The sequence below is a fragment of the Pongo pygmaeus genome, chromosome 1 (genome assembly GCF_028885625.2).
Source record: "Pongo pygmaeus isolate AG05252 chromosome 1, NHGRI_mPonPyg2-v2.0_pri, whole genome shotgun sequence".
NCBI lineage: Eukaryota > Metazoa > Chordata > Mammalia > Primates > Hominidae > Pongo > Pongo pygmaeus.
The window spans coordinates 3,659,616-3,681,553 of NC_072373.2; the positions used below are offsets into that span (position 1 = coordinate 3,659,616).

Genomic DNA, 21,938 nt, shown 5'->3' on the forward strand with positions numbered 1-21,938 from the left:
GCTTGCAGTGAGTCGAGATTGCACCACTGCACTCCAGCCTGGGCGACAGAGCGAGACTCCATCTCAAAAAAAACAAAAACAAAACCCATGAGTTTTAATGGTTATTTGGGAAAGAAAATCAATGCAAAGATATGAGGTCACCCAAAAGATTCATTTTCTGTTTCAGGGTTCAATTCTATGCATAATCCAGAATCCACTAACTGCTCTTCAAATATAAACGAAGGTTCCACTGCCTCAACCTACAAAGCTAGGGTTTCACCCAAGAGTTTTTATTGGGTTTCATGCACTCCATACTTTATAAGGTAAAGTACATCATTAAGTCAACCTTTATTCAAAGTGAACTGTCAGCAAATGGGAAAATCTAATCATACCCTACTTCACCATTTTCTATTAATGTGAAAATCATGCAAAAAAAAAAAAAAAAGCCCCTCATTTGAGATGTTCTTGATGTTCAAAGCCAGCACAGAACAGTTAACCAACCTGATGACCAATTGTCTCGATCTCTTTTCTGGGTGACTGTTACTATTTTTTCCAGAAACAGTGTTTTTTCTCAAAAAAAAAAAAGGGGGGGTACTGAAATTCTGAAGCAAAGACAGCTACTAAGATGCTGACTGTTTAAAGACAATCGTGAGAGGAAGAAAAGCACAGAACAGGTGCTTCATGCTCCATCATTCTCTATAGCAGTGCATCTCAAACTATCTGGGTGAAGGACCAACTTTTTCTTTTACTTCTAGTTACACACAAAATGCAAGCCCCGATTTTTTATTCTTAGATTCAACAGACAGAAAATTATTCCATCAGCAGATGTTTCTAAACGCTTCCTCTCAATTTCTATACTTATCACAGACCAGTAACTGTGTGTTGACCAGCACAGACCACACACTGCTTATTCAAAACTGAAATTCTTATTTTATAGGCATTGAATTTGAAATGTAACAAGGTTCACCCAGACCTCCACCCACAGTTCTAGAAAGTAAGCATTTAAAAATACAGGCTAATTCCACAATATGTACATATTTCAAAACATATTTTACTCCGTAAATATATACAATGTTTATTAGTCAATCAAAACAATACTCAGCACTTTGGGGGGCCAAGGCAGGTGGACCACTTGAGGTCAGGAGTTCAAGACCAGCCTGGGCAACATGATGAAACCCCATCTCTACTAAAAATACAAAAATTAGCTGACGTGGTGGTGCACACCTGTAATCTTACTCGGAAGGCTGAGGCAGAATCACTTGAACCTGGGAGGCAGAGGTTGCAGTGAGCTGAGATCACGCCACTGCACTCCAGCCTGGGAAACAGAGTGAGTGAGACTCCATCTCAAAAATAAATAAATGAATAAATTTTAGGCCAGGTGCAGTGGCTCATGACTATAATCCCAGCACTATGGGAGGCCAAGGTGGGAGGACTGCTTGAGCCTAGGTGTTCAAGACCAGTGTGCACAACAAACACAGGGAGACCCCATCTCTTCAAAAAATAAAAATAAATTAGCTGGGCACTGTGGTGCATTCCTGTGGTCCCAGCTACTCAGGAGGCTGAAGTGGGAGGATCGCTGGAGCCCGAGAGGTTGAGGCTGCAGTGAGCTGTGATTATGTCACTACACTCCAGCCTGGGTAACAGAGCGAGATTCTGTCTCAAAAATAGATTTTAAAATAAAAATAAATACATTTTAAATAAAGGTTAGTATCACAGAGAAAAGTGGACATCTACATGAATGAGAGCGATGCTATATGGAGATGAACACCAACATTTATCCAGAAAATTCCAGACCCAGGATAGACATATTTTTCATCAACAGGAAAACACTGTGCAAAGGTAGGAATCTTTAAGAGCAACAACCAATGATCATTCTCAGCAAACTATCGCGAGGACAAAAAACCAAACACCGCATGTTCTCACTCATAGGTGGGAATTGAACAATGAGAACACATGGACACAGGAAGGGGAACATCACACTCTGGGGACTGTTATGGGGTGGGGGGAGCGGGGAGGGATAGCATTAGGAGATATACCTAATGCTAAATGGCGAGTTAATGGGTGCAGCACACCAGCATGGCACATGTATACATATGTAACTAACGTGCACATTGTGCACATGTACCCTAGAACTTAAAGTATAATAATAATTAAAAAAAACAACAACAACAAATGTGTCACTTCTTATCTCTTCCTGCTTCAAATCTTCAACAAATTGGGGGTTTTTCTGTGGTTTTTGTTATTGTTGTTCTACTCATCTTCTCAAATTACAGGGCCTCGTAGTTTCAAACCCGTTTTATAAGCAATCATCAGTTCATGATTACGGTGGAAAAAAAACCCTATAATAAAGTGTCTTCCTGTGTCTGTTTAGCACAGAGAATAGGAACATGGCGTCTCAAGTGAGAGGAAATGAGGATGGATCTCCCACTCCGCCACTCCCGGCTATGTGGCTCTGGGTCAGTACTCAGGGAACCATCTTCTTTACCCATAAAACAGAGACAATGGTGGGCTCTGCCTCACAGGGTTACTGTGAAGTGAAGGGGGTTGCATGTGAAGAGGTAGTTAATAGTGAGTGATGCCCACTCAGTGCTCAACACACGTCAGCCACATCGGCCACAGATTTAGCAAATGCCCTCCCTCCCATATGGAACGAAATGGCCCCCAGCACAGCTGCTGCTGCTTTCTTTCTTTCTTTTTTCTTTTTTTTTGAGACTGAGTCCAACTCTGTCGCCCAGACTGGAGTGCAGTGGTGTCATCTCGGCTCACCAAAACCCCACCTTCCTAATTCAAGTGATTCTCATGTCTTAGCCTCCCAAGTAGCTGGGATTATAGATGTGCACCACCACGCCCAGCTAATTTTTGTATTTTTAGTAGAGTCGGGGTCTCACCATGTTGGCCAGGCTGGTCTTGAACTCCTGGTCTCAAGTGATCCATCCACCTTGGTCTCCCAAAGTACTGGGATTACAGTCGTGAGCCACCACGCCCAGCTCAGGACAGCTTCCTGAGAGCAGGCCACCCTTGTGTCTTGACTTGGAGCTATAGGAGAGTTCCAGGACCCTGCAGACCCAGAGGACTATGTCTCCATTGCAGTCAAGCAGGAAGAGTTGAAAGTGGTGAGCAGATTGGAGGTGTAGGAGCTGACTCTGCCCCAAACCCCTATGAGGACAGACAATTATCAAAAGCTGTCATTACCATCCCCTTACACAGCTTTGCTTCAGCTAAAACCAAAAGGCCCATTGAACTCAGCTGACTGTCTGACAGCATAAGCTGGGCAGGTTTTGGCTTATCACATGGACGTTTGGGGACCTAAATGTCAGGTGCATCCCTGGTTCTGCCTCTTGACAGTATGAGCCTGGAGCCAGTCATTCACACTTCTGCTTTGGGTGCCCCTCAGTGACAGGGGGGTTATTAATATGCTGCCTCCCTCGTTAGGAGGTGGAAAAGCCCAGCTAATAATAGTTCTCATCAATAATGATGAGAATAACATGGCAAAATATGGTAATGAGTAAAGGGTGGGGGGGAAATCTATAGAAAGAATTGTTCTTTTTCACATGGTACTTGTTTTCCACTGTACATTGTAAACCCTTTGAATACAAACTATGTACTTTTAATGCTTATACCATGAAGCACCAAGTGCTATCAGCGTTCACTGCACAGAAAGTAATAGTAAAGATTTGGGGAGCCTTAGGGATCCTTTCCAGCTCTTTGAAAGCTCATACTACAAGCCCTTGTCGTTCTGAAGTCGTGAGTTTCAAGTCTTTGTTTGCTGCTAGCATCACCTGCAGAGCCTGCCCCAGTTGACATCACTGGCCCATACATTTTAGGTTTTGCCTCAGTATCTCCCTTCCACCCTAGGCTTTCACTAGTGATTTGTTATTCCTTTCCCTGCTGTGTGTTTGCTTGTTTGTAAATCCTCCTCTGATACCCTGACCTCTGGCCTCAGGCACACCTTGTCCAGTACTATGAGGTTCCCAGGCCCCCCTCATTTCCACATCCTTTCCCCAGCTCCAAAGATGCTGCTGGTTTCCTTGCACCAAGAATTTAAGGAGAATTCATGTTCTCCTTAAATTCTGCCCATTGGGAACCCTCACCTCTTATCTCTTCCTGCTTCAAATCTTCTTCTGGGTTGCTCTGTGAGTCAGTCAACCTTCTGTAAAATTCTCTGGATGGAAATGAACGGAAGACTTTCCACTTTCAAAGAATTTCAGGTTAGAAAGGCACATCGGAAGTCAATGCCCATCTGAGCATTGAATGTCCCCTCTAGGATCGAGGCCAGGTAATTACTCAACATAACTTTGATCTCCCTTAGGGACACAAATCTCACTCTCTCCTAAAGCCATTGGAATTGCAAGTTCTTCATTCTGAGCTGGGAGGTCCGTCTCCTCCGTCGTTATTTAGCCTTTGCCTACGTACCTGGTTGCTCTACAGAACGAACCAAGTCTCCATTTATCCAATAGCCTGAGAGATAGCTGACGGCATCCATGATGTACCTCAGAGTCCTTCTCTTTTCCAAACTGAACCTGCCATGCCATGGCTTCTTAGTCAGCCTCCTTTGGACATGTTCTAATAACCTCCTAGGAGCTTCTGTGCTTGTGACATTTCCTCATAACTGTTCCCTGTCTTTATTCTCTCCCTAAATGGCATGGACATGACCTCCCAGTGAGCTTGGACTCCCTGCTTAATGGTCTGGGACAACACAGAGATTCATGTCCAGACAGCGCTAACACAATGGTCCCCATTGTTGGGTGACCAGCCTATACATATTTCCTGTTACTTCCCACACATTCAAGTTGTCCCAAGTGTTCATAGGACAATAAACACAGCACCAAAATACAATGAAGACCCTCAAAGCCGGTCTTCCAACAAGCCCTGTGTGCTGCCTTTAGGGTCCCATCATCCAGGGTCTTAGCCCTCTGTCCTCCTCTGCCTTGCCGCTGTCCTAATCAGAGCCCCTTCCCCATATTTGTGTTCTGGATGTTACCATTCATAAAGATAACAAGCAAAGTCACACAATATTCCTTCTTACTGACATAGTAGTAACCATTTCTACAGTACTTCATAATTTCTCATCATCGTATTTTAGTCTTCACAGAGACCCTGCAGAGTAGGTATTATCCTCATTTTATAGAAGAAGAAACTGAGGCAGAACTTCAACATGAACCCAAAGGGTCTTGTGATTTCATATCTGATGCTATCGCATTTATTCTATGTCCTGTTTACTCAGGAGCTTGCAAATCTTAGGCAGAGAAAGTTTTCCAAGGTTCAGTTCTAAGCATTAGATTAAAACATGAGTTATACAGAAAAACGTAGAGGAATCCGGTTTCTATTTCTGGCTGTGCTATAAACTCACTCCTAGTTGAACCTTCCTGGTCCTCGGTTTCCTCATTCATAAATAAGGAGATGGAACCAGACAATCCCCGAAGTCCTTTCCTGCTCAGCTGTCCTTCGTCTCCCGCCCCGTCTCTGCCATGTTGCTAAAATTAGGCAGAAAACATTGTTGAAATACCTTTCTTTTTTGTTTCTTGTATTTTTAAAGTTCCCAAGATTAGCTGGATAGTATTTGATAACACTCTGGCTAATCTGTCAAGAAGGGGGGGAGAAAAACCCTGCCATCTATTTAATAGCTTTTAAGCAGTTCAATTTCTATAATGAGAAGATAAATCTGGAAACACCCACCAGAGGGATGGCTCTACAAAGTCCTGATGCTGCAGAAGACCATCTTTAGAGCTACACATCAAGAGAGCAGCGGTTCTCAACCCTGGGGCTTCTCACAATGTCTGCAGACATTTTTGGTAGTCACAACTCGAGGAGGGCACTGCGGGCACACATCGAGGGGTACAGGCCAAGGATGCTGCAGCCCATCCTATAACACACAGGACAGTCCCCACCACAGTTAGCTGGCCCGAGAGGTCGCAGTGCCATGGCTGAGAAACTCTGTCTTAATGAATGACGTCACAGAACGGCCCCAAACTCTTTCTAGTGTTTCAGCTGAGCTAGTCCATGTGAGGGGCTAACCAGGTGGGCTCATCGGAAAGAACCAAGAATCTGAACAGCTATCTTACCGTGCAAAGAAGGAGGCGGCCACCGACGTGCCTGTGGAAGTCTCACTGGCCACGCAGGAGCCCTGCGAGGCTGGGACGCTGCAGGCGGAAGGCTTGTCTGCATTGTAGCGGTTCAGCACGGCTTCTGTCAGTCCCTCCCGGCCACTCTCTGTCATCAGCTGGGAGATCTGACAAAGAAAATGGATACGGAGCTCATTACCTGTGGCTCACGGCATTTCCTGACCACTGACAGCATCTCTCTATTTGGGGGAGGGAGGCAAGAGGGAACAGGCTTCTATCCCACCTGCATTCAGTTACACGTGGATGCTTAGGGCTACTAGAAGGCTATTTTCCGGCATTTTAGCTAGGATACTCCCCCGTTTTCATTAAAAATAATGGTATAAAATTATCCCCTGACATTGTAAGTTTCAATTATGTCTGTGTCTTCCCTCCATTTGGAGGGGAAACATGAACCATTATCCATGCACTCTTTGCAGCCCAAGACCAGAACAGTAACATTAACTAATGCTGGCTTCTTCCAGGAATAGCCCCAAATGCTCTGAAATGGAGCAGTGGGGAAAGGCATAGTTTTATTAAGAGAGAAGTAAGCCTGCTAATAAAGAACATAAGGAATCAAAATACAACAGTATTTGGTGGTGGTGGTGGTGGTGGTTTGCTGTGGAAAGTCAATAAAACAGGCAATACAGAGAAACTAATAAAAATAAATATAGCCACAATGGATTACCAGTTTTTTTTGAAGGGTTCAGATCATTTCAACAGACTTCATTTTCCTGCTGGTTCATTAAGATAAATGGCTTCTGTTTTATTTGAAATGATTGCCTTTATAATGGAAGTTCTAGTGGATGGGGCTCGGTCCATTTTGCCTAAATCTACATAATAAGCTGTGAAGAACCAAACTTTGGGGCAAAACAAGGATCTTGTGTAGGAATATACTTTTGAAAAGTGCTAATCCCCACAGCAAATATAATAATTTTGCAGGCAGAGTCTAAGTATTTGGAAAACCTGTTACTTGAAATCTTCAGTCTACTTGCAAAAAAAGAAAAATGTTAGTTTTAAAAAAAAGAGGAAACTTTAGTTCAAAAAAAGTCACCAGTCTATTCAAACCCTTAAATGCTAAGTGGAAAACGTTTCCAATCACCTACTAAATACAAGTGCAATAAAGCAAAGATCCGGAACAGTTTCCACTTTGTAACTGAATAGGCCAGCGAGCCCTAAGAGCAGCCCATTTGTGAACCTTTAAAAGTAAAAACATTTGTACTTTTCATTATTAGCAGAATAGCCATTACTCTGAGTCCCATTGACTGGGAACTTTGCTCCGCTTAAATTCATGCTCTTACTTGGAAAGCCTTGGCATTATTCATTGGAAATTCTGCCAACACACACTTTCTTATTCTCATTCATTCAACGCATTGTAAGGAAACTTGACCCAAGTGAGAGAAACTGGAGAGGAGGCTGCAAAGGCAGCTGCTGGCCTGGAGGACATTCCTGCTGACTCAGCAGAGAACCCGCAGAGCCTCTCCTCCAGCTTCCTTTGCTGCTGTGGGGTGCAGGCTCCCGTCCACTGGCTGCTACTGTCCCTGCCGAACGGGGCAGCCTGGAGGGTGCAGCTGGAAACAACTGAAAAGCTGAGGATGTGACAATGCACACCGTCGTCCCCACTCAATAGTATCGATGAAGCTCCAGGGGGCGCATCATGCCTCCCGGACCATGTCCAAAGACAAAACAAAACCCCCAAATTCATGCGACTACTTTTTTTCCCCAAGTATCTAAGACATACATCTGATTTTGACACACAGTGACATGTGAAACAAGCCACTCTGCCTGGGTTATTTCCTTTCATTACCATATTTCTCATCTAAAATTTGGAGGGAAGGGATTCCTTATGCACAAACTGTCCTGCAGGTGCCCTGCAAAGCCAGAGAGCAGCCACTGGAACGCGTGTGGTGAATGGCAGGATGCCTGACACAGAGGTACAGCTTTCCGGGTGGGTCCAGATTCCCACATCTGGTCCAGAAGGGATGTCAGCAACCTGTGGGTTCACAGCTTTTGAAAATGTCTCTGGGCAAATGAATTTCAATGCACGAGCTTCCTGACTAGAGAGCTATTGGCTATCTTGTGCCAAGCAAGATTGCTTCTCTTAATTTTAAAGAATCCGGGATTAGTGAGCATGAGACACCAAATTCCCAAGCCTATAAATAGAACTATTCAATCATCAATTGTTTTTTAAAATCAGGATCACAGAATGTTCTACAGCTAGAAGGGATTTCCAACATCATCATCTTCAAAACTCTTCTCCTTAGATAAGACACCTGAAGACCAGAGAAGCAATTTGCCCAAGCCAATTTGTATCTAGGAATAGGACCCTGACTCTTAAACCATTTCTAGCACCTACCTCCTTCCTCTAACTGCCCCTCTTCTAATTAAAAAAAAAAAAAAAAAGTCTTCCCCTTCTAATTAAAAAAATGTGATATATAGAAAAAAATCAAATAATAAAACATATACATGTATCCACTACCACTATTCACAAATGTTAGCATTTTTTATCTTAGAAAATATTTTCTAAAAGAAACCAAATATTATGTAAAATTAAAACTGCACATTTTCCTAATCACGCTGCCTTTCATGCTCCATTTTTCAGACACAGCCAGTGTCACGACGGGGCGGGGGCAGGTCCATCTTCTTATTTCTCCTGGTGTGCTTTCCATCACACTCCCTCCCTCCTTAGAACCTGACAGCTCATTTTTTGGTTTATTTTGTGCATTCTTTAGATTTTGTTCTGCTGGTTCCACAATGCGGAGAGGGCATCCCTCCAAATGCCTACTCTATAGACTCTCACCACCTAAAAGATCATGTTCTCATTTGTATTTATGCCTAGTATCCTCTTCAGAGATTACAGACTTTCAGAAATAACAGACCAGGATTTGGCTACAGCAACTGCTAATTTACCTCCCACTCAGTTTCACACTCCAGGGCTCCAGCCTCGGGCAAGGTCCTCAAACACACCTCCTGCTCCTTCAGCCGTGAGGCCTTTGCTCTGCCTATGGAATGCTCCCACTTTTCCTGCAGATGTAAGCTCAAGCCTCACTTCCTCCGAGAAGCCTTCTTCCAGCCTATGCTTCCTCTGCTGGATGCTTTTACAGAGCCTCAATCTTTTCCCTCAGTATCTCCGCTTCGGTTCATATCATGCATTTAATAGTAAGCCATTTTCTCCCACCACACAAAAGCCCCAGGTCTCTAGGTCTAGGGCTGGTTTGCTCACCACTGTATACCAAGGTCAATACAATGACTGGCACACAAAGATGCTCAAACATGTTTGTGGAATAAATCTGAGCTATTCTTACTTTCTACTGCTCACGTGTATCTACGTAAATTTTCTTAAGTCTTTTAAGTAAGAGTCATTTCCTTAAAACATTTCATTGCTTTTCTATTTTGTTTGATTCTTTTTTTTTTTTTTTTTGAGACAGAGTTTTGCTTTTGTTGCCCAGGCTGGAGTGGAATGGTGCGATCTCGGCTCACTGCAACTTCCACCTTCTGGGTTCAAGCGAGTCTCCTACCTCAGCCTCCGGAGTAGCTGGGATTACAGGCATGCGCACCCGCGCCTAGCTAATTTTTTTTTTTTTTTTTTTTTTTACTAGAGACGGGGTTTCTCCATGGTGGCCAAGCTCATCTCGAACTCCCGACCTCAGGTGATCCGCCCACCTCAGCCTCCCAAGGTGCTGGGATTACAGGCGTGAGCCACCGCGCCTGGCCTATTTTGTTTGATTCTTAAGATATGACAGTCTTTTCTCCCATCCTCATCACTGTCAAAGGATAATGTTTTGGCTCCACAATGTTTGGGGATCAAGAGCTGCCACTTTTTTGTCTACTAGTTCATTTGTTCATTCATTCGTATGAACAACCACGTGTTGGGTGCTTGGTATATGTCAGGCAAAAAAAAAAAAGTAGATGCTGAAGATTCAGGAGGCTGTAAGAAACGTGCAGACATCTCTTGTCAATATCTTGTGCAAAGACAGTCTGCAAGATAGTGCTCCAAAAGCAACTTCCATTATCTCTGTTTAGCTCCATTTTTATAATTCTGAAAAACAGAAGAGCGAGGCTTGCTCTCAGTAGAAGCAGCTGTAGCTTCTTCAACAATTACAATCATATCCATTGTAGATGATTCTGAGCGAGAAGGCGCCTCCCTGTTAGACCGGCTATGGTGTTTCCCACATACACTGGTATGCAGGTCTTTGGAGTGCTGGGTTGGATGGATAACTTCTTACCAAGGTGCCATCTTGCTTGCCACCAAGATACTTGCTAATAGGAATTTACTCTTCCTTAGCCCTGCAAACCCTCTCTAGGGTTACAGGGTTACAGTACTTTCAGTTGTAACTGAATTGTCCTATTAATCAAAGAAACAAAATAACGACCTACTACATGAGATCTGGCTATGAAAGAACCACTCCGATCCAAATTCTTTCTGAAGCTCTCTGAAACGGTGACAGTTTGTCCCTGAGTTGTTTTTATGTCAAGCAAAGAATGGCAGTGATCCATATTCTATGACAATTAAACAGTCATTACAGCATAAGGGATGCCCTCAGATGTGTCTATCCCTTTGCTGCTGATAAACCTCTCCTTCCTCGTAGAAGGCTCATTGGAAACAACATTATGTAGACTGGTTGGCTATTGTTTCCACTTCACAGATGAGAAAACAGAGGCGGGGAGAGGAGTCCGATGACTGGTCCAAAGCCACTCAGCCATCAGGTAGGGAAGTTCAGCTGGAAACACAGGCCTCTGATTCTCTTTTTTTTCCCCTCCCTTCTGCCATCTGACCTCAGTTACTGAAGTTTACTGAATAACCTGAGCACCAGACAGACTTGGGGGATTACAAAAGGTAAACTTTGCTTAGTCTCTGTCCTCAGGAGATTTGAAAGGAAGGTAGATAAACTTGTAGTCAGCCAGAGACAAATGTTCTCTCCCTTCTCTAAAATAAGAGTGTGTGTCTGTGTGTGTGTAGAAATACTATCTGTGACTTGGAAATGGGGAAGCTTCCAAAATGTGTTTCTAGCCAAGTCTTGAGGTCAAAGAGGCCTCTGTGGGGCCTAGAAGGAAGACTCCATATTCCCTTTCTCAGTTCCTATGCGTGAGCTCCGCGGCACTGGGCCTGGGTGCCGAGGCCTGGGGAGGAGGAGGAGCTGAAGCTTGGTCACTTCCGACTGTTTCTGAAGGAAAGAGGCGCTGGGCCCACGGCTTCAGCCCTGCTCAGACCAACACAAATGAGCCTCAAGCACCTGGGTCCCCCACCGTGAACTCCCTCCATTCTTCAGCCTTCCCACCTCCAGCCAGTTCTCAGGAGTGGCTTCCACTGAATTCCTTGAGGGATTTGAGAAGTTGACCTCCCGCATCCCACCTCCCATCCCACCTCCTCAACAGCACTTCTCCTCTGGGCTTTGGAATTTCATCTCAAGGCAGTGGCCTTTCCTACAAGTCAGTGGGACTCCCCACACTTCAAAGCAAGTCTTTCCAGGAGGGACTGCTTCTTGCTGCTACCTATAACAAAGATGACTCTCATGTAAAACTCTGCCAGGAGCCTTGGCTACGCTAACTCCATTGGGCGTGGGGATGAGCTCCCGGGGGAAGCCTGCCCCTTCTCCAGCCCCATCTCTGGCCCCCAGGCCAGGTGGGCAGCCACAAGACAGAGCTAAGGACGGGCTTTAGTGGATGCATACAGATCCCTCGCTGCAGTCCTGAGGCGGTCACCTGTGGATTCCAAGATAATTCAACCATTTCACCAAAGAGGGAACCAAGGGTCAGAGAGGTTGAGCTCCTTCCCCAAGGGAAATCAGCTAGTAGGAGGAGGAGCCATGGTTGGGACGCTGATCCATTCGGCTGAGGTGGCTTCTATGCGGCGTGTCAGGCCTCGGTTCCATCTCCCTCCCTTCACTCTCCCCTTCAGGACCACTTCCTAACTCGGGGCTGCCCTCAGAGCCCCTCCCTGCAGTCCACTATTAGAGGATGTTCTCCTGAAACTTGAGCCTCACTACATAATTCTGAATCAAGAGCCTTACTTTTGTTATTTATTTATTTATTTTTGAGATGGAGTCTGGCTCTGTCACCCAGGCTGGAGTGCAGTGGTGCAATCTTGGCTCACTGTAACCTCCGCCTCCCGGGTTCAAGCGATTCTCCCGCCTCAGCCTCCTGAGTAGCTGGAATTACAGGCGGATGCCACCAGGCCCAGCTAATTTTTCTATTTTTTTTAGTAGAGACGGGTTTTCACCATATTGACCAGGATGGTCTCAAACTCCTGACCTTGTGATCCATCCACCTCGGCCTCCCAAAGTGCTGGGATTACAGGCGTGAGCCACCGCACCTGGCCAAGAGCCTTATTTTTAAAGGACTATGGCTTACATCTGTGTGTTAGACTCTTAGGAATTTATTTCTTCTCTTGCAATACTGTGAAAGATACATGATTCTTCCTGAGAAAACCTCCAAATATCCATCTAACACGTTTGAAAACCCTACAGTGCTGGTGGAAAGGCCTCATTATCTTGGTTACGTGTATGTGTCACTGTCATCGTCTAAAAGCAGTGGCTGAAAACACGCTGAGTGCTCCTAATCACAAGCTTTAGGGGGACTAAATTTTCACCACGGGATTTTATTTGGTTTAGTTCTGATTGAAACTTGTTTTTAGCTCTCTGTCTTGATTACAGGGGACAATTTCACTCCTTAAGGATATCTGTTACTTTCCAAACAGCACATCATATCCCTCGAGGTGGTGGTAAAATGAATACGGGTGGCAGCAAAAGGGGCCAGGCTGCAGGGAGAGGGTGCACATGTGTGTTTGTGCAGGTGTCGACACGTGTGCATGTGCGTGTACTTGTGACATTCTCAATGTCCATGAGAATTCCATGTACCATTAATGAGCAGTGAAAGTCTGCTTTTCACAGACCACATCGAAATAAAGCTTCTCCTTCTATTTTAACTTTCAATTCACGTCTTTCAACCACATTTAAATGTCTACACTGATACCTCACTATGAGGAGCTTGGTACTCATTCCCAAAGAAAGAGAGAATCCCAAATGTGGTTACCATCTTGACCACAGAATCAAGATAAAAGACGTGTGGCTCTTCCTAAGGTTGCTTCCACAATGCATATTGCAATCTGTAAGTTGCTGACCTTTAACTTCTACACTGAAGGAAGGACTCTGAGAGCTACCAGAGTGTGTCAGCATGGGCATTCATCTTAAACGGCATTATTGACCCAGAAAGCCACCTCCCTCTGACTCTTCCAAGACAGCAGGGAACACCAAACGGTATCCGTTTCCTGTGTAGAGACATCTACGGAGAGCAATTGCTTCCTACTCAGTCTTTAATTAACGACATTTAATGACAGGCTCCCCCTCCTCAAATCCCAGAAAATAACATTTAATAACATTTTCTCTTACACAATTAATATCTCACTGCCTTGGGACATCTTTTATTGCTATCTGCTACTTACACTGTTACTTAATGCTTTTATAGTTTTGTAAACAGTGAGTGCTTGATAAATATTTTTGATCCAGGTTAGCACAAATCAACTCACGATTATCTTGGAAAAGACCATCCACAGCTAATTTGTGAACCCTTAGTATTGTCTTAGGATGTGTCTATGCTGTCAGTCGTTATGCTCTTAGAATATGCCAGAATACACTTCTGTATATTCTATAAAATACAAATTATGAAAGTCCATCTGCAAAGGAAAAGATCAAACAATGCACGCCCAGATCAAAGTTAAATAATGTAGAGTTGATCACGCCAATGTTCCACTGCAGTCAGACACAGAATAGACAGCTGACAATGACAGAAAGAGCGCATCTTACTCCGGTCATCACGATGCAGTGACAGAGTCACATACGCCTTACTCAGTTTTTGCTCATAAGAGAGAGAAAGGAAAAACCATTATGTCCCTTTCTATGTACAAGTCTTTGCTTTGACTGCAGGAATATGTCTCAATCCCCACGTCAAGTCACTTCTGGAACTGACTATAAAAATGTATCTGGCAGAGGGGTCTCCAAGAACAGGCTCCCTCTAAGAAGCAGATGTCACCTTGTCACCCCAACAGACTCTTCCTTCCAGGTCAAGGACAAGCAGCTACAGAGGACTCTTGCTCTGACAACCACAGACGCACGCCTCTCGCTTCAATGCCACTCCCCCGGGAGGTGAAATGCTTCATTTTATGAGTTATGTTTATTTCGTCCTTGCAGGCAGAGAAACAGATGAAATGACCCACCGAGGAGGGAAGCACTGGGATGCCTCCTAACCCGGGACAGCTTCCTCTTCTGCAGCGTCTGTGTTGGTCAGTGTCTCCTCTGGATCAGGCAGGCCTCAGCCCTCACTAAGCTATTCCACTCAACTCTTTCTTCCCGTGCTTCCTGACCCCAGGGTATCAGGCAAATTTGTTGACCCATTTAGACTTCACTCTCACCCTGCTTGTCTCTTTTCTTCGCACACACCAGAGCTACCCAGAACCGCGGTGATGCCTTTCCCAGGCAGGGTCAGGCCTGCTGTGGCAGTGTCATGAACCTTTCCTGAGCAGAATTTGTGAAGAGGGCAAAAGCTGGCATCAGCAAGACATGTTTTGGTTTAGACGTCTCAGTAGACATTGCAGCAAGTTAACTATTGCTGGGTTCTTATTTGAATAAAATGTACTAAAAATTAGGGCAATAAAATGGATTTTCTCCGACCTATCTCATCAAAAGAGTTTTTATTTAAAAATAATACAGAAGAACAAATATTGTATGATTCCACCTATCTGAAGTACTGAAATAGTCAAATTCATAGAGTTATTGTTAATGGGGGCAGAGTTTCAGTTTGGGAAGATGAGAAAGTTCTTTTGGTGGTGGAAGGTGGTGATGGTTGCATAACAATGTGAATATACTTAATGTCACAGACCGCATGCTTAAAAATGGTGAAGATGGTAAATTTTAGGTTATATATATTTTACCACAAAAACAGAAAGAAGGCCAGATGGGGTGGCTCAAGCCTGTAGTCCCAGCACTTTGGGAGGCCAAGGCAGACAGATTGCTTGAGCTCAGGAGTTCAAGACCAGGCTGGGTGACATGGTGAAACCCTGTCTCTACCAAAAATACAAAAATTAGGCGGGCATGGTGGCACGCGCCTGTAATTCCAGCTACTCGGGAGGCTGAGGTGGGAGGATCTCTTGAGCCAGGGAGGTTGGGCTACAGTGAGCTATGACTGTGCCACTGCACTCCAGCTTGGGTGACAGAGCGAGACCCTGCCTCAAAAAATAAGAGAGGAGAGAGGGGGAGAGAGAGAGAGAGAGAGAATCCCACAACACCAGAGAGTTACTTGTTCTTAACTTGTTCCACGTGGCTACCTACCTGCTGTGCCATTTTAGAGAGTGTGGTCATACGGACCATCAACGGTGAGGCCCGAGTCAAGAGAAGAGGGCCAAGAACCCAGGGTTTCTGTCTTCCAGTGACTGATATGCCTCTATACATGTCACGAGGTGTGTTCTGCGGGGTGGCCTCAGTGACAAGACCCCACTGTGCCTACACCCCAGGCCTGCAGGAGGAAAAGCTGGGATGGGAAGGAAACTCACAGAGGAGCCAAGCTCAGAGAAGAGCGAGGAGATGGACAGGGGAAAGCCCCCACACCAACCCAACTCTTTGGTTAAACGTCATCTGATTTCTTTATACTTGCATGAGTAATACTTGCATCCTTCTTTATCTTCCCTCATACCTGCCACGTCACACGTGAATGACCAGTTAGCATTCCTTCCATAATGTAGTATTCCAGAGCTGGGGTGATTCAGATCTTTTCTTAGGCTCACGATTTGCTTTTAGGCATTTAAATAGGATATATAGCTTTTTCCTGCTGCTGTTGGCATGCTGTCTGCAGAGAAACAGCAGTTACTGCCCAAACTGAAGCTTGCCCCAGACCTGGCCTAGTCTTCACAGCTCATGTGGACACAAATCACCTCTGAGACTCTGAGGCTGGCCTTGAGTCAGACAGATAAACTCCTCTCTGTGCCGTCCAGCACCCCCAGCCAGCGCCCCAGGCCATGATGGGATTCTTATGTCCCAGGGCTGGACATTTGATTACTCTTATTATCTTAGCTTGCTTTGGCTATAAATTTTATTAGTGGCCATAAAATTATCCATCCACAGCATTTGACTCAGTGACCTCTTGCAAAAGAGAATTCCACAACTGGCGATATGCAGGGCCTAGGAGGGCTGCCTTTCCTTCACCCTCAATTTATAGCCCTACCTCCAGTACTCTGCCTTGCATGATGAGACTCTGCAAACAGAAGAGGCTGCTCATGTTTCAGGATTCCCATTATCAGGGCTCGGATCTGGTCCCTCAGCACCTGATAACTGTTTTCTTTTATCCTTTGTATTGCCAGAAGATAAAGGAGCAGGGCTGCCCACCTGCTCCAGGAAGGACCGAGATTCAGCAAAGGGCCAACTGCATGTCTGTCTGGGGTTCCTCCCTTAGATTTCTTACTTCCAACACGTGCAGCTTAAGGTAGAGATCAAGCTTTTTAAAGAGTCTCCTAGAACAGATGATACGGTCCCACCATGAAGCTTGTAGTTTTGCACATATGCATGTGAATTCACCTTGCAGGTATGCTGGATCTCAATACTTATTCCTCAGTGATGTTTTGGGGGGTGTTTTCAGTGACATAGTCAGGGTGTATAATGAAACAAGGAGTCCAGTTGACATGATGAGATCAGCTTCAGCCTCAGAGGCCTTTGAGGATGTGAAACTGGCAGCCTCACAGATCATCATCATCATCATTACCACTTTTGAGCACTTACCATGAGCCAGCTTCTGTTCTAACAGCTTTATATGTATTGCCACATTTAATCCTGACAACAACCCTATGAAGTAGGCACAACAGTGATCGAGTAAGAGCTTCAATTCTGTCAGCCAGGTGGAAAAGCCCTGGAGCAAATGAGGCCTGTGGGCTTGGTTTCTCGCTACTCCTGAGTTCATATTGGGCAGCTCAGGCCCACATCATCCAGAGAATGTACAGTTCAAGTACAGCCACCCTCTTCAGAAAATGTGCTAACAGCAAAAGATTGTATTTTAAAAAAAGAATCATTTGGGGCCGGACGTGGTGGCTCACACTTGTAATCCCAACACTTTGGGAGGCCAAGGCGGGTGGATCACCTGATGTCAGGAGTTCAAGACCAGCCTGACCAATACGGTGAAACCCTGTCTCTACTAAAAATACAAAAATTATCCAGGCGTGGTAGCGTGTGCCTGTAAGCCCAGCTACTCAGAAGGCTGAGACAGGAGAATTGCTTGAACCCAGGAGGCGGAGGTTGCAGTGAGCTGAGATCGCACCACTGCACTCCAGCCTAGGTGACAGCGCAAGACTGCGTTTCAAAAAAAAAAAAAAGAGAATCATTTAAGAATCATTTGAATAAGTGATCGTAATTAGGATTATCTGAATAACTGAGCACAATAGGCTCTCTCTATCCAGTGTTTTGTGATGTTTATGATCAAATGAAAATAAAATCAAATGGTCTGAATCTGGATGTAATTGATTTCACTTTCAATTTGCAACTCAGTAAATTCAGACTGAGTAGTCAAGATGGAATCACAACCCTCATCAACTCAACCCTGATGTCAGGGTCAGGCCAGAGGCTACTCCTAGGCCAGCTCCTATGTACAGAATCACCTGGAGGCGGCTCTTCTATTGGGGGAAGGCTACCATTGTTTCTCACCCCCAAATAGTCAACCAAGAGCCAGTGCCCCAGGAAGCATGTCTTGACCACTTGTTCCCCGCACTAAATGATCAGCGCCACCCCCTCCACAGGACTCCACTGACAGTGGACACTGTCCGTGCAATCCCAGGGCCTACAGCGTGTCTTGCTTTGTAACTGCCTGTTGTCAGTCTCTCTCCCCAAGTAAACGGGCAATCCTAGGACCTTAGGGACTGTGTCTGTTCTCCTTAGTATTACCAGCATAGGACAGTGTCTGGATATGGAATTTAATAAATACATTAATTCATACATTAATTAACAGATGTATACAAATAGGAATGGACTTAATTTAGTTGGGTTGGGGTTGTTGGAGTTTTGTTTGTTTTTAAGGGATAAAACTTTGTTTTCATTTGATTTTTAACATGGTGAATAGGGTACAGAAAGCTTTATTGAATGAACTAAGATGTTTCGGCATATACATAATTCAATATAGCGGTAGTGAGACAAATTGCTGGATTCGGGGAAGAAAGGGCAAACGAGGAACAAAGTGAGACAAAAGGACAAAAAGAAAAAGAGAGAAATGGGAGAAAGAAAAAAGAGAAAAACAAAAAGCAATGTACACAAAGAGATGAGAAGCATGGAGAGAAAACCAGTAATTGTTCATCTTAGTCAGTGTGAGTGTGAGATGCGACAGCCATAGCTGCAGAGCTGGAATTCTCTGGAATATGGGGCAAGTAATCATAGGAATACAGGTTCCAGGAGAGGAGAAACCAAACCCAGAGGCTAAAGGGCCCCACCCTGCCCCGGTTCTTCCCCACACCAGGCATGAGTTTCAGCTACACTCAGAGCTCTGGGGCACCAGAAGATGAAATGTACAAACTGACAAATTTAAAGACCCTGTCAGAAAATTGAGCCACCCTCTTTCTTTTATCCATTTAAAAAATAGACCTGGGCCGGGCACAGTGGCTTACACCTGTCAACCCAGCACTTTGGGAGGCCAGGCAGGCAGATCACTTGAGGTCAGGAGTTCGAGACCAGCCTGGCCAACATGGTAAAACCTCATCTCTACTAAAAACACAAAATTAGCCGGGTGTGGTGGTGCGCACCTGTAGACCCAGCTACTCAGGAGGCTGAGGCAGAAGAATCACTTGAACCCGGGAGGCAGAAGCTGCAGTGAGCCAAGATCGCACCACTACACTCCAGCCTGGGCGACAGGGCAAGACTGTCTCAAAAATAAATAAATAAATAAATAATAAAATAAAATAAAAAATAGACCTAACCTTTGAAGAAAAGACCTTGGAATTTTTGACTATTGAATACTTGCTTTATGTAGCTGTTGCAGAATGGCATTGTTTATGTTATGCTGCCAAGGGGAAAGACAATGAGATTAAGAGACTGAAATTAGATTAGCTGGAACTGCTGCAGCATTTAATTCTAATACAGATCATGCCCTTTTCTATCCATGTTTAATCTGCCATGTCTTTCTTGTCTGTGGAGCCCATCAACATGCATCTCTAGGCGGTCCCTTCTCAGGGCCTACGTCACCTCCATGTCCAAGTTCTTCACCTAAGTCTTGGCTAATGCTTGGGAAACTTTCAAGGCAACCAGCAGTGCATTATACCCTGAGCAACTCCACATCACAGCCACGAAGGAGATGCCCAAACTGGAGACAGGCTGGACCAAATTAAATTGTCACTGTAATCCTAGTGCCTAGCAAAGGGTGTGTCAGGCATCAGGCCCCTGGTAAATGTTACATTAAGTGTTAGGAACTAATTCTGGGCCTGGCTTGGTGGGAGCAACATGGGAGGCTGTGGGCGAGTCATTTCCCCTCTCTTTGCCTCAATTTCCCCAGAGAGGAAAACGTGTGAGACTGCACATAGGATGATTGGAGGGCCATGCGGCTGAATGTGCCCTGTGCTTCCTAAAGTCATAATCCAATCTAAAGCAGGAACATTTACAGATATTCCCATTACCTCTCTAAAAAATGCCCCCTTACTTAACCTTTGAGTGGCCTTTGTGCAAAAACATACAAACATATCAAAAATGACAAAAAATAAATTCCCCACGAAACCGGGAAAAGTTCCCAAACTGTCAATGGTGAACAAGAATTGTTTGAAGTCAGCTGATGGCTCCAGAGTAGTGCAATGGCTTACACGGTTCCAGTTTCGACTTCACACCAAACCTCGTATTCTGTTTACCAACTGCAGAAATACCATATCCTACACAATTCAGAAAGCAATTTTTAAAAATGGAGCTGGAAAAGCCCTTAGATCTATTCTAGGTCAAGTTCCATGCGGAAACATGAAGACACAGAAGCCCAACTTGGTAGGATGAGTGAACCTGATTCACACCCCTAGTTCACGCCATAGCCCATTAATTGCAGCACTTACTCATGCATACAAAAAAACAACAACATCAATAGGAGAGCAGAACTCTGAAATGACTGAAAATCCTAGAAATACAGAGAGGGAGAAAGAGTCTCTGTAGGTTAGCCATAAGCCAGGGGCTCAGTTCTACCCAAATGACCAGCTGTGGGACCTTAATAAAGTCAATTAACCTCTCTGCATCCTAGCTTGCAAAATCACAGATTTGCCATACGGAATATTAACTAAAAACACTCTCAGGCATCTTTCTCCTCAAATAAAAATGGCTTAAGAATCAAAACCAATGCTCTAAAGCCTCTAATTGCAAACCTGCACACGGCTAGGCAAACATTTGTGGGCTGATCTTGTGAAGATATTTGAAATTGTTCTTCTGCCTATTCCCTTTGGAGTTTCGGATCCCTTACTCTATAAGGCTGATCATCTAGACTTTCACATCATTCCTACATGTCCAGAATTCAAAGAACAGCTTGTCACAGTTGCTTCCCGGGAAACTCTGTTTCATTAATCCTAATTAGGACTGATCCTAATCTTGTCACCAGACCCATGACAGACTTTGCATCTGATGGTTTTCTAAACTGGTTTACCCAGGGCATTTGGAAGATTAATAAAATATGCTTATTCACATGTGTGTGTTTTCATTTTCTATTTCACTAGTAAAACTACCATTAAGAATGCTTTAAGAAGTGTAGTAATGTTTTGACTATTCTCCAAGTCCTTCCTTAAACCTGAATTCTCAAATTTAGGGATATGGAAAAATCCTCAGAAGATACAAAACTAAACTCCAAATTCTTTTTTTGCTGTTGTTGGATTTCTTGAGGTCTACACAATTTTCTCATCACTTCCGTGCTTTCTGCATCCTTAGCACAGAGACAAAGCTCTTCTGTGAAAGCTGACACCAGAGAATTGTATCATCTCATTATGTCTTCACCAAGTAAATATTCTGCTTTTTTCCCCTGTTGTGGCTGTAACATTCCAGCCAGTGTCCTAATTTCTCCAGTTGGTGGTTCTGCTCAAATTTCTCCTCTGTTCATTTAAGACGCTGGTTTTCTCTTCTATTCTGCATGCTATGGCATTTCCCAAAGCTTGGCTATACTTTCCACTTGTTAGAACTTTATAATATGGGTCAGGCAAAGTCAATACCAACTAGCTTATTGTGAGGATATCTAACTAGATTCCCCGAGCTAATAAACCACAGCCAGCGAGATTGGCATTCCCCGACACCTCCGGGACCCCAGCCCTGAGGGTGCTCTATTCTCAGAGTTGGACCCGGGAGTTCATCTCTTCCATATCTGCCCTTTTGTTACAAATCTGGAGTCCCTGGAGTCTGCTATTTAAAATAGAGCCAATCTTTTGGGATTCTTGTCTTTCATACACATTTGAAAAGCTATTCATCTAATCCTGAGTTACAAGACTCTACGCTGCACAAAAAAAAAAAAATCAGTCTTGTTGCAATTCCTCAAAAATGAATGACCTCTTCACAACCTTCTCAGAGAAAGCAGCAACAACACCTCAGCTAAGTCTGTCCTCTTCCTTCACGGTCCCCTCAACTATGATTCCACCACACTTAAAACAAAGGAACTTTGAAGTCTGCAGTGTTTCCATGTGTGTAGGGCAATGATACAAAACCATCAGCTTGTCAGATCCAGAGTCTGGAATCAATCAGGCCATCTCCGAAAAGAAGCCAGTGGCCCCAAACTACAATTTTTGATACAAATTGAGAATACATAGCACTTGGAGTAAGCCCTTGTTAGCATGGACAACAAGCTATCTATTACGAAAGGTCAGTTCCATGAGGGCAGGAAATCAGTCTTGCCTTTAGA

The 21,938-nt window shown here is 44.4% G+C and overlaps 1 protein-coding gene across 2 annotated transcripts in view; it reads right to left on the minus strand.

The window, feature by feature from the left end:
- KIF26B (kinesin family member 26B) overlaps positions 1–21,938 on the minus strand; it is a 566,488-nt gene that overhangs the window by 297,395 nt on the left and 247,155 nt on the right. For both annotated transcript variants that reach the window (XM_054447009.2, XM_063666562.1), the window contains one exon: positions 6,042–6,208. In XM_054447009.2, coding sequence (XP_054302984.1) covers positions 6,042–6,208 — 167 coding nt within the window. The remainder of the gene's footprint in view (positions 1–6,041; positions 6,209–21,938) is intronic.